The sequence below is a fragment of the Apteryx rowi genome, unplaced genomic scaffold, assembly GCF_003343035.1.
Source record: "Apteryx rowi isolate R43461 unplaced genomic scaffold, aptRow1 scaffold_223, whole genome shotgun sequence".
In the NCBI taxonomy this organism is placed as follows: Eukaryota; Metazoa; Chordata; class Aves; order Apterygiformes; family Apterygidae; genus Apteryx; species Apteryx rowi.
In genome coordinates, this window is record NW_020448564.1 from 126,468 (window position 1) to 142,558 (window position 16,091).

Consider the following 16,091-nt stretch of genomic DNA (forward strand, 5'->3'; position numbering starts at 1 on the left):
CCCGCAGCCCCCCGGCCGCCTCCCCGCGCACGCCGACCCCGCGGGCGCCGCCATGGACGGGGGCGCCTTCGGCGCGGGCAAAGCCGGCGGCGCCTTCGACCCGCACGCCTTCCTCCGGCAGCCGCACACGCTGCTGCGGCTCCTCTCCTGGGTAAGGCCGCCGCCGCCGGGGGGGGGCTGGGCGGCCCGGGGGCTGCGGGGGCCCCTCCGCGGCAGGCAGCCGGCCCCAGCGCCGGCCCTGGTGCGCGTACACGGACGGAGGTCTGTATAGCTTATATAGGTATTAGGTACGCGCGTGTGTGTAGGTATAAGTGTGTGCGTGCATTTGTGTACATGCATATATATGCACGTCTATAGATACATGTACATACTTGGACATATCTCCATATGTAACTATTTACACACATATATACCTATGTGGATATATTTCCATATATATACCATATATATATATATATCTCCACACACATATGTGTGTATACATCTCCATATATGCATATATCGCCATGTATATATGTGTGTGTTGGCTGTACAGTTATATATCCAGAGGTATATCTCCCTGCATATGTGTGTCCGCATATATCTCCGTACATACACGCACACAGGTATGTCCCTATATATGCATGTATAGCCATGCTTATGTGTAGGGAGCCACGCGGGGTGGGAGCGTTCTGCCGCCTGGTTTGGGGTCCCTTCCCTGGGGAAGGGAGGGGTGAGTGGGGCTGGGCTGTTTTGGGGGTGGGAGGGATGTGTGCGTGCTTGCTCCCCTGCAAACTGGTGGTTGCATGGAGGGCCGGGGGAGGCAGGGGGCTGTGGGGCGCCAGGGGTGGGTGCTGCAGCGCTGGCACGGCCCCCCGCCAGCCCGGCGGGGTCGGTGGGGTGCTGCGCCAGGGATGTGAGGGGGGAGGTACGGGGGTGGAAGTCCTTCTGCATTTCACCCTCTCTCCCCCCCCCCCAACCTCTTTTCCCTGTAATTCTTTCCCGCCCCCTCCTTCTGTAATTTGTTTTCGTGCTGTGCGAGGGGAAGGGGGAAAGGGGCCGGGGGCAAGGAGKGGCTGGGGGACCTGAGGGAGCTGCTGGAGGGCGAGGGGGCTCCTGTCAGGCCGTCCCACCTCGCAGGTTGCCTGGGGGAAGACCTTCCCCTCTTCCTGCGACACTGATCCCATGGCTGCCCATGGGGCTGGAGCGTATGTGCAAGAAGGTCATTGGGATTAAGGGAGCAAGCTGCAACACGGAGCTGGGGGGAGATTGAGGTCTGAGCCGGGAGACGAGAAGGGGAGGGCGGCAGACGGTGCCGGGGGACACATGCGCACCAGGGCAAGGAGGCGAAGCGCGAGGTGCCGTGAGCTGCAAGGGCTTGCTTTAAAAAAATGATAAAAATAAAAAAAAATACGGCGCGGGGGAAACAACACGTAAAAGAGAAGGTGGCTTGGGGGTGGCAGGTCTGTGAGAGGGTTGCCTGGCCTGTTGCAGGCAGTGCCAGCCCCCCATCCCATCCCACCACATGAGGGGGAAAGGGGGCTTTGTGCTCCTGATGGGGACAGAAGCACAGCGGCACCGGCCGTTCCTGCTGTGGGAGGAGTTGCCCCTTCTCTGTGGTTGCTTGCAGCGCAGAAGGTAGTTGGAGAGTACCGTGCCCGGAGGCAGCTGTGGATGTGATCAATGCGGTCGCCCGGTCTGTCTGTCCATCCGGGCTTATTTACGGCACTGCACATCACGCTCCTTATCGCGGCGAGCAGGGTTTCTGTGCTCCGACTGCTGCTGGGAGCTGGGTGAGGTGATACAGGCACCCCCGGCTCCGGAGCTGGGTGAAGGAGAGCCAGTGTGCATGCCCAAGGCGGATGGACATGATGTGACCTAAAAAGACTTTCCCATTCCTAATCTCTGTGACAGAATTTCCTTTTTCTCACTCTTTTTTTATTTTTTTCCTTTATGACTTCATGCAAACACTGCAGGATTCTGGCTTCCCAAAAGTGTGAGGGAGAGAGGGAGGACAGCAAATACGTTTTTTATCAGGCACCTTCTCTGCTTCAGTGTAACCCAGGTGCTGTTGGCTCTCTCTTTGAGCTCAGCTACAGGCTCCGTAAGGTGTCCCCAAGCAAGAAAGGGACCAGCATCTCTTTGGGACCTGGTGTTGTTTCCCCATAGCCACCCGCTGCCTGACCTTGACAGAGGACAGAATGGGACTCACCCCAGGCAGTGTGTGGCAGACCTGCTCTTGGCCAGAGAAATTAATATCCTTTTGCAGGACTTGGAGGTGCTCCAGGTCAGCACTCTAGCAAGGAAAACTGGCCTGGCTGTCATGGCGCAAGGCTTTGCATGCACCTTTTCTCCCCCTAACTATAAGTTCCTGCTCATGTTCTTCCCTGGCTTGTTTTTTTCTTTTCTCCTTAACATTTCTCCCTCTGCACAGCCAGGGAGCCACAAGGTCACCTCAGGTATTTAGTTGTGGGTTGTGTTTTTCTGTTTTTTTTTTTTAACTTGAGACCAAGATGGCTCCTCATGGGCAATAGAGTCCTATCTCAGGTTCTTGTAAGCATCAGATTCTTTATGGCCCCTTTCATAAACTGGTTGAACCTCACTTGAAAAAAAAATAGTTCTTGGTATTCTTGACTTTCTTACTCCCTCTGGGAGAGAGTTCAGCTGCTCTGATGGCAAGGGCCTTCCACCATAAATCTATTCATGGCTGGTTCTTTTACCCATTTGTTTTTGTGCTCTTGTGCCCTTCAGTTTAAATGGTACTTTTCCCCTCACTGGTGTTTTCCCCTGGGTGTGTTTATAGGCTGCAATCACAACCACGCTTAGCCTTTATATTGCCAGGCTCTACAAGCCAAACTCTTCTAGTGATGACGGGCTCTCCCTTTCCATGGTTTCTGTAGGAGTCCTTCCATGTACCTGCTCTAGTATATACTGGAAATACCTTGACGGCCATCTCCTAGGATTTCATATGCTTTTTTTTCTGCTCATGGCATTGGTGGTCCATCATCTCCCCAGCCAGGGCCAGCTTGAGACTCCTTTTGGCCCATTACATATGATGAGCTTTAATAAGGAGCAGAAATTCTCATCGTCACTTCCCAAGGGAATGACCTTGTGCTCAGGTCATGCTGTGTTTTAGACTTTATTATGACACAGAGGTGTGTATGGCATTTTACCAACAGTCAGCAAAACTGGCTCCTGTCCATGCAGTTTGCAGTCCAATTTAGATGGCAGCAATTTGCCATTAAGAGCTGTAGAATCTGGAGCAGATGAAGTGATAGAAGACTCTGTATGTTGCTCATTGCTGACAAGGAGAGAGGATAAGTTTTTAAAGGAGGATCTATCTAGCACTCGCTGTTGTGAGGAAGCTCAGATTTCTTGGGTGCATTGGAGGTAGGACACAGCAGACCTTCAGGAAGACAGAATATTTGTGTGTCTTCCTACAAAAAGGCTGCCTGACATAGGTGGTAGAGGTGATCCTGCAGGGTACCTGTGTCGGTTTTGGATGAGCCTCAGCACAAGCCATTCCTCTTTTGCTGTCTGCCCCAGATACCAGAAACAGCAGCTAGTCAAGCAGGGCAGTTAGTCCTAGTGAGCAGTGTCTCCTGAGCATCTCTGCTGAGACTGCTTCCAAGGGGATCGGTGGTGGAGTATGGGTCTTGCAGTGAGGGGACCTGTCTGATCCAGCTGGGCTGAGACTTGCCAACAAAACCAATATGCTGGTGGAAGATCCTCGAGCCTTCCCAACCTCTCTGTGGGGAACAGGAGAACAAGTCCCTCCATGTTTCCAACAGAGATGAAGCCAAGCAACTTGCCCTTTTATGGTTGGTCCCTGGCGTTTATTCTAAGTCCCAGTTTTTGAAGGCATAGCTCCACGCAGTGCCCCTTTGCWTGTGGCTGGCTTTGTCTAAGCAAGTCACTGCTGAAAGAAGCTCCCATGCTTGTGAGCCCCCGTGCAGCTTCCCTGTGCCAGCAACAGTCTGAGCCCCAACAGAGACACAACCCCCCTGTTTTTACTGCTGAGATGCAGAGACCTGCTCTGAGCTGAGCTGAGTTACACAACTGCTGCCCTACAGTAGACAAGACATGGGTGCATGGGCTTTTTTTTACCACCCTGACTTACAGACCTGCTTTCAGCACACTTAAATTACACACCAGCTGTAACACAGGAGCTGTGCTACAGTGTGCAGCTCCAGGATCTTTTTAAAAATAAGATAGAATAGTGTGGGCACAGCCCTGAATAATCCTGTCACACCCTGGCCTGCAGTCCTCCGCAACCRGCGCTGGGGAGATGAAAGGCTCCTTTACACCCTTCCCATTTGCATGGAGCCGGCGAGCTTCCTTTCAAAGATGAAGCCCTTCTGACCTGCTACCACAAGCTCTATAGCAGCTGTTTCAGGCCTGGAAAGCTCCAAGGAAGGATGTGACCTGCAGGCTTTGAACTTAGTGCTGGTTCCATAAATAAGTAAAATGTTAATTGAAACAGGTCATTTCAGGAGCTCCTGATTGCTTGGAAACCTGCTCGCTCCAGAAACCAAAGCAGTGTTCCATCTAAAAAGCCAAACAAGGCAAAAGTAACTTGCTTTTTGGAAATTGGCCCAGCTAGGTGGCTTGGGTTAACATATTTCAGACTGCAGCTGCTTGGGCAAAACAGCCCATTAAAACTTGCCACATGGACAGAGACGCCGAGTCTCCTTCCAACGCCAAGGGGCACTGCCCCCTTGGAGGTTCAGTGAAGAAGGGAGCTGTCTGCCCTCCCTCTCCTCCTCCATTACATGCTGCTGTTGCCCCTGTGTCCTCTGACTTGTGTAGACATTTCAAGCTGAGATCAGAATGCTATTCTCTGTCTCTGCAGGCACTGCATGTTCAAGAGAGCTCAGTCTGAACAGACAAGCCAGGTGAAGGACAGGAGCTGCTGTCTCCAGGCCTCACCACAGCGGGATTTGATGTGTGCTGAGGCCAAGGCCAGCCCTAATTTAACTTCTGAGCTGTGGCCTGACACTGGTCATACAGGAGGTTGAACGTTGTTTATTTTGGGATTGAGGGTAGCATCAGCTCCTAGTGTGCTACAAATCAGGAGCAGCTTTATCAGCTCTCCCAGGGACCTGCATGCTCCAGAGAGAAGAAGGAAGGACATATGGTGTGTCCCAGCGCAAATGGCTTCACCTTACAACCCTGCTAGCTGACAGTATCGGCTTCAGCAGCGTGGCCTCCAAGCATGTTAGCAGCTCAGCTGCTCAGGGGCCTGCGAGCTGGAAGATGAGGGCAAGTTCTGGCATGCCAGAGAGCCCCTTGCTGTACCTTTACGCTGGGTCTCCAACTCATGACACTGACCCCTTGCCCATGACACCCCTTACTTCTTCCTCCCATCACTGTACAGAAAGGACACCCAGCGTGGACTTGCAGTAATGGTTAACTTATTGCAAGTGGCACTGCTTAGTGCCCGAGGGGCATGTCAGTCTGAAACCAGCTGCAACCTCCACCTTTTTTTCATCGCTGCTAAATTTAGCTTAGATGTTCCCAGTGATGTTTTACCCAAGTATATGAGGTTGTCCCTATTGGGAAATGGGCTTTTGCCTGTCTCATTGGTGAAAATGGGATTCAGGCCTGGCCCTCTTGCATAGTTTATTTCTCTCCATGACTTTCCTGTTTTACCCCCATGGAGTTGAGCGGCGGAGTCCCCTCCATGACTTGGGGCAGGGGACAGCTGCACATGTTGCATGACTGTGACCCCCTCATGTGACATGGGAATGCAACCCAAGCCAATGGGTGCAAATGGAGGGAAGGGAAAGGGGCCCTGGATGAGCTCTCTCCCTTCCCTTCCCCCTGCATCAATCTCAGTTGCGTCTGTTGGTCCTCGCTCCGGGGGTTCCTATGCGGACCCTAGGTAATGCTCTCTGCCTCGGCTTGTTCATGTGATTTTTTGCCCCAGCCACCATGCCTGCTGGCGGTGTGCTCATGAGATCTGTTGGCACATGATGAAGAGAAAGGCAGCAGCACAAAGCATGTGCTTTGAGGCAAGCTCTAGGTACAGTTCTTCGTGAAGTCCTCTGTTCTGTGCTGGTTTCCAAAGGGTTTTTTGGGGGATCACTGTCACTGGAATTGGGTGAGAGGCCATGTTAAAAGAAGAACACTAGAAGTGCACAGCTGTGTGGTGATTAGGGGTTGGATATAGTAGGTTATGTTGTTTCCAACATAACATTTCCAGGAAAGATCTTGGAGCTAGAACAGATCTCTTGTTAATGGTATTTGCAGATACCACTAAAAATCTGAGAAATAGCACATAGGGACCGAAGGCAGTTCGGAATATGAGCAAAAAATAAGATAATCACATATAATCTGCTATTCCAAAACATGAGAGGCAGAGGTGAGAAGCGAAGAACCTGAATGACGATGAGACATGGCTAAGACAAACATCTGCAGTAAGACAGGGCAGCAAAGAGGTCTAGTGTGACCATAATAAGCAGAGACAGCACCAGATAGYGGTCTTCCACCTAGGTTGGCACAACCAAACCAGGGAGAGAGAGATGTGTCGCTAGAAAGAAAACTGAACTCTTCCCTATGGAAAAAGATGTGATTTTCAGACAGTCACTTCACTGGCTGGTGACTTGGTGACGTGGTGACTGTCTGGAAAGCATAGAAGGACCTGAATGCCAACATGGAAAAGGGAGGAAATGGCTCAAGGGAGTTATCACTAAGAGTGGTGGGACAAAAGATACTGTTTTATCTAAAAGTCAGGAGGAGCGTGAGACCTGTGGGACTGGACTGAGGTTCTTGAAGTTGCCTTCTGGGATCTAGGCACACAGCTTGCTGTTATACCAATGGGTATGTGTGTCTTAGCACAGGAAAGCTCTTTCTTCCTCCACAAGGGGAAGCAGCACAGACCGCTGTGCATGGGACATTTACAATGGGATGGGCTGTTCACATAGTCTGGCTGTAGGTGGCTGGCCATGGGGCAGTCTCTGCTCAGTGCAGAGAGAAACAGGCCTGCCAGGGGGATTTGAGGCCCCAGTTAGGGACCCTGAGATGAGCCTGGAGATGCATGGAGCAGTAGGAAATGGCCTGATGGAGGGCTYCTGCACAGCTGGGGTCTTGATGCCCTTGAGGCTTTCCTGGCTGGCTCTGAGGGCAGCTGTGTTGCACCATCACTCTGGGGTTGGGCTGCTGGAGAGGGTTCAACACGCTAGGCTCTGCGGGGTGCATTTATGGAGGGCTCCCGAGCACTGCTCTGGTGGGAGGTGAAAGGGTTAATGACCAGCCTGTCAGCTGCCAAGCCATGTATGAAAAAGCAGGCTGGCAAGTAACCCTGCTCCAGATCCCATGGCAGGAATTAGAGATGGGGAGCCTTTCCCCTCTGCATCACCTGCTCCAGCTCAGTCCTGTCTGGAAAGCTGGTGCCGTGCAGCTGCTGACCAGGGGAAATGAGCTGGGCATCTAATGGGAGAAGGGTGCTAACATACCCTTGCTCTTTCCTCATCAGATGCTCAGAGGAACCAAGGACAAACATGTACTGGGAGGCTGGCCTCCACCATCTACACAGAGATGATTCTCCCAGGTCAGGGCTCAGACATGCCATCAAGACTGTGGGCAGGAGGCATTTGCTCCCCACATGATGCCGGCTGGAGTGAATAAACAGAGGCCTTCTGTTTCCAAGCTGCCAGTCCCATGCTTATCAAAAGCTGCATATGTTTTCTTCATAATGAATTGAATATGAGTAGATCTAATGACAAAAATAATAATAATCTGTGTCTGTCCAGAACTCTCCAAAGCTTTCCACAAGCTCTATTTGTGAGTGGCTGAATGAAAATGAAAAGTAGATCATCTCTGATTAGTTTTTCATTTGCACCCTTCCTTGTTCTTGCTCTCTTTAAATAGATTTATTCCTGGTCATTACCAGATCAGACACAGAAGAGGTTATTGCTTCATTCTTTCTGAGGTGGATTTGATTTTATGTCCCATGAGGAATATTATGTCACCAAACTATTTCTTCTTTATAATAGAATAAAGCAGGGGTTTAGGAGAGGGAGAGGAAACACGCAGCGTGACAGAACCTGTGACTGGAGAGCATCTCAGCAAGCCAAAACAGCCAGCTTGACATAAACCCCCTTCAGCCACATCCCTGCTACAACCATCTTGGAGATCTCAGGGAAGAAGTCAGGAGGCAGCATGACAAATTCCTCGGATGAGATGCAAGAAAATCCTAATGCATCGCCGTGTTGTGGATACATCACATGATGCTCAGAAGCGCCTAATGCATGGCTGGGAATGGGCAGCATGATGGAAAGCCTCACATGATGCTCAGGACAGTCTGCAGGGCTTTCTGCAGGGCTGAGCCTGTGGCGGGGAGGCAGGGAGGGACTGGGCGTCTCTTGCCTTTGCCACAATCAGATCCCACAGTTCACTGAGAGAAAACAAGGTCTTTCATGGCAGGTTGCAGCCTTTTGTCTATTCTGCACTTTTATTGCCCTAACAAATCCTTGCACACTTGTGACAGCAAGCTCAGGCCCCTTGAGAAACAGAGATGAGAGAACACTGCACCTCTTCTGGTCTTCTCCCCGCAGGGCCCCAGCGTTGGTTCATTTTCCCTGCGTCTTTCAGCCATGGTGCTAGCATACCATCAGGCGAGCAAAGGGTGTACGGATGGGACAGCCTCATACCTGGGGGAGGGCTGGCAAGGAGCAGAGAGACTCCTTTTTGGGAGCACTTCTTCCCCTGGAGAGCACAGCCCTGGGGGAACTGCCGTCTGAGTCTCACTAAAGGTCTCTGCTTGTTTTTAAAACTCCTCAAATAGCGATGCGAGTCCAGAGCAACTCTTCCAGCCACAAAAGCTGACAGGAGTAGAGAGAGTTCTGCCAGCTACAAAAGCTGACAGGAGTAGAGAGGTAGGCTTTCCCAGTTTTATTGACAGGGTAGCAGAAAAACACCAAATTTTCTAGGTCTATAGGCAGGTGTATGGAGAATGGGGGGGGGGGGAGAAATAAGAAGAGAATATGTGGAGCAAAGACCTTGCAGAGCATGTCAGCCCTGCAGTGGGCAATGTACAGTGCCTGAAAGCAGTTTGAGCTGTGTCCCCTTGCACCAGGGAGCTCCAGGAAGCTCCCAAAGATTAAATGGCATCAGTGTTGTGCTGGAACAGAGACCAGTCCTGGCCCTGGGTGATGCAGTCCAGCTCAAAGCACTTACAGGCGCGTCTGGTGAAGCCCTCTGTCTTTGTCAGCTGTGCAGATTGCCTAGCTTTGGGTCTTGGAGTTCTTCAGTGAAAACAAAAGTCTAGAAAAATAATTGCAAAACCCTGTGTTGATGCAATGTTTAAGGAGCAGTGAAGTCACGAAAAGGAGGGTCCCAGCAGCAATGCTGACTCAGACAGATCTTCTCTAGAATATGTTACCGCTTATGCCATAAATGTGCACCTTCAAACAGGTTGCGCACCTGGCCAATTAAAGTTGCTCTTGAAGGCTTAAGGAAACCCTGTCAAGCTAAAATTCTAGCTGCTTTAAATCCTGTTTACTTACTTAAACAGACTGCCTGAAGAAATGAGGCCACTGAGGTGCACAAAGCTATGAATGACTATCTGTTTTTCATGATTGAGCATAAGAAAGCAGCTAATTACCTCCTTCTACAGAATGAGAGAATGGTTTGCAATGAAAGCACTGTACTGCACTGAGGAATATGAGGATCCAGTGCTTTGTGCTTGCTTCCTGTAAGTCTTCTGACAAATAACTTAACTTTTGTGCATCTCTATGTATTTTGTACATCTCAGAATAGTCCTGCCGTCTTCCCCTCTTACCTCATCTTGTCTTTGCAGCTGTACATGCATTTTGATCCATTTACCTAGCTGCTATACACAAGGCCTTGTGAAATGGGGATTTGCTGTACAAAATGGGGGTATTTCTGTAATACGAGTGACACGCAGCAGCAATGCACAGGGGAAACAGGGTTGTATCAGTGCTGCTGATGGTCAGTGTGTCTTTGTAAGTGATGCAGATGTCATGAGAACTGAATCATAAATGGTTCATCCTTGCAGGCTTTTTGGATTTTTGTTTATAATCCATCCAGACATTCATACTGTACCTACTGCCTGGGTTATACTTGCACACASATGGATTGCAAAATCAAGGAAATACAAAATGCTTGATCTTTCTATGATGACTTGCTAAATTAGTAATCTTCCACCCACCCCCTTACTGACAAGAAATAGTTGCTGTGGATTAGGTGTGCAACATGTTTTTTTCTGAGGGCTGCAAGATCTGGGCTTTCATAATTATCACTTTTCTAGAAATTTGTTTTGCTGTGCAATTGCAATAGCTTCTGGGTACACTGATATCACTGAGATAAAACAAGCAAACTGCAGCAGCGACTGCTTGTTCTCCTGCTGTCCAACTCAGGCTGTTGGTTTGAAACATCTGGTTTTCACCTGCCAGCTCTTGTCCGTTCTGTTTTATCCAGTCCAGCTGAATGCTTCAGTGCACTAATGATCTGCGTGGTGGCCTGCTGTGATGGGCTGTCTTGTGAAGGCAGTGGCAGGCTGACACAGGGAGCAAGCCCTCCCCCCTGCCACTAACCTTTCCTTCTCTGGAGTACCAGGGAACCAAGTATGGATTATGAATACCAGAGCAGATATCCGTTGTGAGAAAAACACAGAGAGAAAGAGGCATCCCTTCAACTACTGTGTTGTGGTCTGTACTAACGGCAGACAGTACTTTGGGGCGGCTATTTTAGGATGCAGATGATAGGCATTTGCAGTGACTTGTTATACTCACAAATGAGAATACCCCTTGTGGAATCTCCTCAGAAAACTACTAAGACTGTCTTAAACCAGATGCTTGGCAGTAGATCTTATCTTGGGTACCTTCAGGCTGGGAAACAACTTTCACTGTGTCACTCTTCATAGGAAAGAAGTTGTAGCATGTCTGTCAAAAGATGGAGAAAGGAAGTTAGACTTGCCACCTCTGCTTGAAAATTTAGGGAGAGTGAGATGTCCCTGTGGTCCTATGACTCTGAACTTGTTCTTTACGAAGTGCCAACATACATAAGTATAAAAGAACAAATGCAAAAAGGAATTACTCTGCTTYTTTCACTCCCAGGTGAAGTCTGTTCCAGGCCAGCAATAAACCCAAGCAGAGCGAAGATGTGTATCAGGATATGAGCAGAGAAAACAAAGGTGTCTCTGGGGAGAGACCATTAGAGAAGTCATTCGTCCCAAAATGAGTAAGCAGAGATTCACCATAGAGCTTGTTGGAAGGGCTGACCCAAGTCAGGGAATCAACATCATATCATTTTTGATCCCTGAAACAAAAACGAATCCCAGATTATTCCTCTTTTGAGATTGTTTCTCATCTTCCAAAGAGAAGATATGTTTTTTGTCTAACGCTATGGAAAACCAGGCATCCACTTTGTAATCCCGATATAAGGAGACTGGTATTTCAGGTGACAGTGTCAGCTCTGATAACAGCCTCACAGTCAGACTTCACTTCAAGGAATTTGTCAGCTCTCCCTCAGGTTAGAGGAATACACTGTTTACTGCAAATTAACCAAGGCAGAGCTGTCAACACAGCCTGTAGTTAAGGTGTGAAGGACTTCCCATTAAAAGATTCTATATTTAATTGTGTGCAGTTTTGCTGACCTTCTGAATCATTCAGACTGAAATTTTGAAGCCTAGATATTTGCTTCAAGCAGAAGGGTTTTTTATTTGCTCTTGTTTTTCACAGGCAATTTCAGCAAAAAAAAGATCCATTCCAATTTTCAAGAACAAGGAGGAGGAAAAATAAATTGTTTTACTTCCATGCTTAAAAGACTCTGGTAAACTTTCTGAGAAACCATATGGTCCCCGTGCCTGGGAGCATTAGCTTCCAGCTTTGTTAGTTTTTTCTAGTGTGTCAAAAATATGTCCAATGTCAACAACCCAAATGTGACCAAATTATGAGCCTTAGGGTGAAAAAATAATATGAGTTTCAACAGATAACTYGTTAGAGTTTGGCAGCTGAAATGTGGTCCACATTGAGTGTCTGTCTGACTGCAAGGGACTGTGAGTAAGCTTTTTCCTCTGGTTCTTGATGCCCAAAGGTCCTTGTGGCACAAATACTGAGAGCAGGAAAATTATTGATCCTGTGTACCCTCGCTGCCTTTGCCCATGGCACCTAGGCAGCAGGGAGAAGGGAACCTCCTGAATGGAAAGCAGAGGGGACAAAAGCCTGACCAAGGCAAGGAGGGAGGAGGGCATGGAAGGAATAGACTGGGGCGAGGAGGGCTGAGGATAAAGAGACGGAGCCTGGATGGGCAAGGAAACTAGGCCTGAGAGATGAGTGAGAAAATGAGGGCYGGTGAGTGGGGACCAGCGAGGAGAAAAAGACTGAGACAGGGGTCTGCGCTGTGGATCTGAAGCCTCCAACCCCACTGATGACAGATTATGTATCAGATTGGCACTTATCAACCAATTATTTATCCCTGTGTTCGCAAAGCAGCTTCTCTGCTTTCTCAGTTATCCAAGGACCAGGAGAGGACACCATGGACAGATTAAGCAGTACTGGAGTCCTTCTGACTGAGCAAATCCTTAGAGCTACCTCCACTCCCTGTGGGAGACTTGGCCATCCCTACTTTTTATTTGCTGCTTCACTTCGGGGATTGGGAAGTAGTTACTGCACTCCTTGCTTTACCGTGTGATAGGCTCCTGTTGCGGAGATAACTCCCATGCTAGCAGAGCGGCATGGTAAAATCCTAGTGCACATCACAAGTATGTGTGCTCCACGCTTGAGGTCCCATTGCCCATCTACCTGGTATCCTTGCAGGCAGCCCAGAGAATTGCTGCAAATACCCAGGAGGGTTTCTCTGCATGTTTTTTGTGGCTCACTTTCTAGAAACCTGTTTTCAGATTTAAGTACATCACCATCCAAAACTGCCAAGCAAAAGATTACTGTGAAAAGCAACTGTCTGGCACCAGAGTTGCTGAAGTTGGAAGGTCTGTGTCTAACACACACTGTGCCTTCTGAGGTCTCAAGATACCCCTGCAAAGAAAAATCTGTACATGCCACTAATCTTCCTCTCTTTCTCCCGTGGCTTTGAGCGGAAGCTGTGCTTGGGATATGAGGTTTATTTGAGTTGAAGGAGGGGGCTGCTGTAAATATCACTCTGCTTTGGTGAACCTGCTGTGTCAAAGACAGAAGGCCTTGTAGCAGGAGACAAAGGCTAAGTCAGTGCGTGAAGATTAAACAGATAACTGTGGATTATGGCAGATGTATGAAGTGCAGGGAGATGGGGAGAGAGGGAGCCTTGCAGAACGGACCTGCAGAGCAAGCAGAGTTGTGGATTGTCGGAGGGCGAATAGGGAAAATAGAATAGTAGTAGAATAGTAGCTGGATAGATAAAATTAGTGAACAAATGTGTGGTAGGAACAATGAATTCCTAGAAGGAGAAAGAGTGGGTGGGAGAATAAATGCAGATTAAGAGGATTTCCGCTACTTGGAGCCCTTGTACACAGACACCTCTACCAAAACCGTATCCTAATTTACACTCCATGTTGACTCCCTGTGTGTCTGCGGGAAGCCACCCTTACTCCAGACTGAGACTGTTTTACATTGGTTTAGATCAGATGGATAAAAAGAATCAATTTAAGTGTGTCCTATTTTAAGTTAATCCTCAGAAATAAAATAAAACCATCTCCCCAGTAAACTCTCCATGGCTATCGTCCATACAAGACAGTGGGACAGGAGCTCTGCACAGCAGAGATGCCTGTGAAGGGCAGCCGTCCTGTGCAGAGCTCTGCTCCTGTGTGCTGGTCCAGAGACTAGACTTTGCCCTCATGTGTCTCCTGCCTCCCTCCCCACCAGGTGTTCTCCATCGTGGTGTTTGGCTCCATTGTCAATGAAGGGTATGTGAACCGCCTGGATGAGACACAAGAGCACTGCATTTTCAACCGCAATCGCAATGCTTGCAACTATGGCATTACTGTGGGTGTCCTCGCCTTCCTCAGCTGCCTTCTTTACCTGGCTCTGGATGCCTACTTTCCACAGATCAGTAGTGTCAAAGACCGCAAGAAGGCAGTTCTCTCGGACATCGGAGTCTCTGGTAAGCTTCCTGGCTAGCTGGCATAGGGCCCTCTCCACCATGGGCTAGGGAGAGGAAAGGATCTTTTAACACCTCACACACCAGGCTTCCTGCTAGCAGAGAACTCTTTGGGCTTCTTACTCTCTCAGGCCTTCCCTCTCTCCTTTTCCTTTCTCTTCTTCTCAGCCAAACTCTTCTTGCCTTCTTTTTTACAGTGTCATTCTTCCTCTCTCCCCCTTCACCACTTCTCTCTTCCACACTTTCTCAGAATGACTTCCTTTCAGTAGCAGCTCTGCAGGCAGCTTCACTGTGGTCCCATAGTGGGTTAAGGAGACCAAAGGCAGCTCTGTGTGGTGGGCCCAAGTGTGTACACACACACTGCTGTCCTGCTGTTAACGATTGACTGCCACAAAYGTGATCTGCAAAAGAAAGAAGTGGCTGGCTGATGTCTTTCTGCTGTTCTGTATAGACACAGCTTAGAGGGAGTCCTTTAGAATCAGCATGTCTTGTCTTCCTGCATGCTTATGCTTCCTAAGACTGAGTGTAGATGTCTGGAGATGGTATGTTCTTCTTTTCCAGCTTCAGCACAAGTGTTTGAACCACATATACTTCAACATTAAATAAATGGTGAGGATTACATGCAGGCTGACTAAATCATTCCTCCTTAGTCACCTGGCATTCCCTGTACTGATAGTTGTGCAGGACCTTATTCAGACACTGAGTCTTATACTAATTTACAGTCAGATTCTCTTCATCCCCAGTAGTGTGTAGAAATGACAGACAGAGCATGTGTGTGTATGCATGTGTAAGGCAAGTTGATAGCATCATGATCATGCTGTGATCCTGAGTCACAGTTCTGGTTTATTACATCAATATAGTGAAACTTCTCCATTTCAAAATTCCCCTATAGCTCATCAAAGGAGCCACAAGTGGAGTGAGAACAGGAGCAGTTCCGGCATCTGAACTCGTTTAGGGCTTCTGGCTTGGAAGTTTGTTCATGTTTAGGACATTTGCCCCCTGTCTGGCAGTCCTGTGTATAGCTAATGGGATGCAGAGAGGGGAAGGAATAGGAACATGCTCCAAAGATGCAAGCACTTAGTTTCATTACCACTTACAAATGCCCATTTCCCTCCCCCACCGGCATCTGGTTATACCTGGGAGAGAGGGTGAGTCTYACTCCTCCCCACCAGATGCCAATCTGATTCCAAGTTCCAGCTCTCCCTGTCTTGACCCCTTTCCCAGGGTGCCATGATCCAGAGCCTGCAGGAAAACGCTGTGGTGCACTTGCTGTTCTGTCTTTGTTTTCCAGTGCTTTTTCCTACCCYGTTTACTGTTGTAGAGTGTTACCCATCTTTTGGAAAAGGTGTAAAACTGAGACGCTATTAGTAAACAGTGCAGGATGTTAATGATCTCTCAGCACCTCTCTTCAATGTAAGGGCTTTAACTCTGCTAGCCTGAGCAAAGTCTAGTCACTGTGCAATTGCAGTCTGGCTGCTTCCCACCCTTCTGCAGTTCCCTTGGAAGAAATTGCTCTTCACTTGTCCTTGCAGGACAGAGTTGTGAAGCAGTGGCTATTTCAGAGAGCCCAAGTGATCTCTCCTGTACTGGAAGCCCTTCAAACTCCCTCCCAGGACCAAATGCAAGTCCCGTGACTAATCCAAAGACAAGCAAATGAAAACTCCTGACACTAACACTCCTGAGGTGCTTTCTGCAGACACCTATCATCACCTTGACAATTTGACCATCACCAGGATTTAGAAAGGCTGCACAGAGTTTGGCCCAGTTTGTAACACAGCAGAGGATCTCTCAGGGTTGAAGGTTCAAGAGAAATACAATGTATTTATGATCTGTTCACACTTACCTTCTTGATCTCTCTCCTTTTCCGGTTTGGCATGATGGTGGTGGTCCATCCCAGCCTTTTGGGCATTCCTGTGGTTTGTTGGCTTCTGCTTTCTGACCAACCAGTGGCAAGTTTCAAAAGAAGAGGACAACCCAATGAATGAGGGAGGGGATGCAGCCCGAGCAGCCATCACATTTTCGTTCTTCTCCATCTTCACCTGGGTGAGTAAAACAGT

General features: G+C 48.9%; 1 protein-coding gene across 3 annotated transcripts in view; it reads left to right on the top strand.

Moving 5' to 3' along the window:
* Nucleotides 1-16: 16 nt before the first annotated feature.
* LOC112965723 (TGF-beta-activated kinase 1 and MAP3K7-binding protein 1) overlaps nucleotides 17-16,091 on the top strand; it is a 38,649-nt gene continuing 22,574 nt past the window's right edge. For 2 of the 3 annotated variants that reach the window (XM_026064996.1, XM_026064999.1), the window contains exons 1-3: nucleotides 19-151; nucleotides 13,800-14,037; nucleotides 15,932-16,077. In XM_026064996.1, coding sequence (XP_025920781.1) covers nucleotides 53-151; nucleotides 13,800-14,037; nucleotides 15,932-16,077 — 483 coding nt within the window. In that variant the 5' untranslated portion in view covers nucleotides 19-52. Of the gene's footprint in view, nucleotides 152-13,799; nucleotides 14,038-15,931; nucleotides 16,078-16,091 lie in introns of all 3 variants that reach the window. The other variant, XM_026064998.1, reaches the window with a different exon arrangement.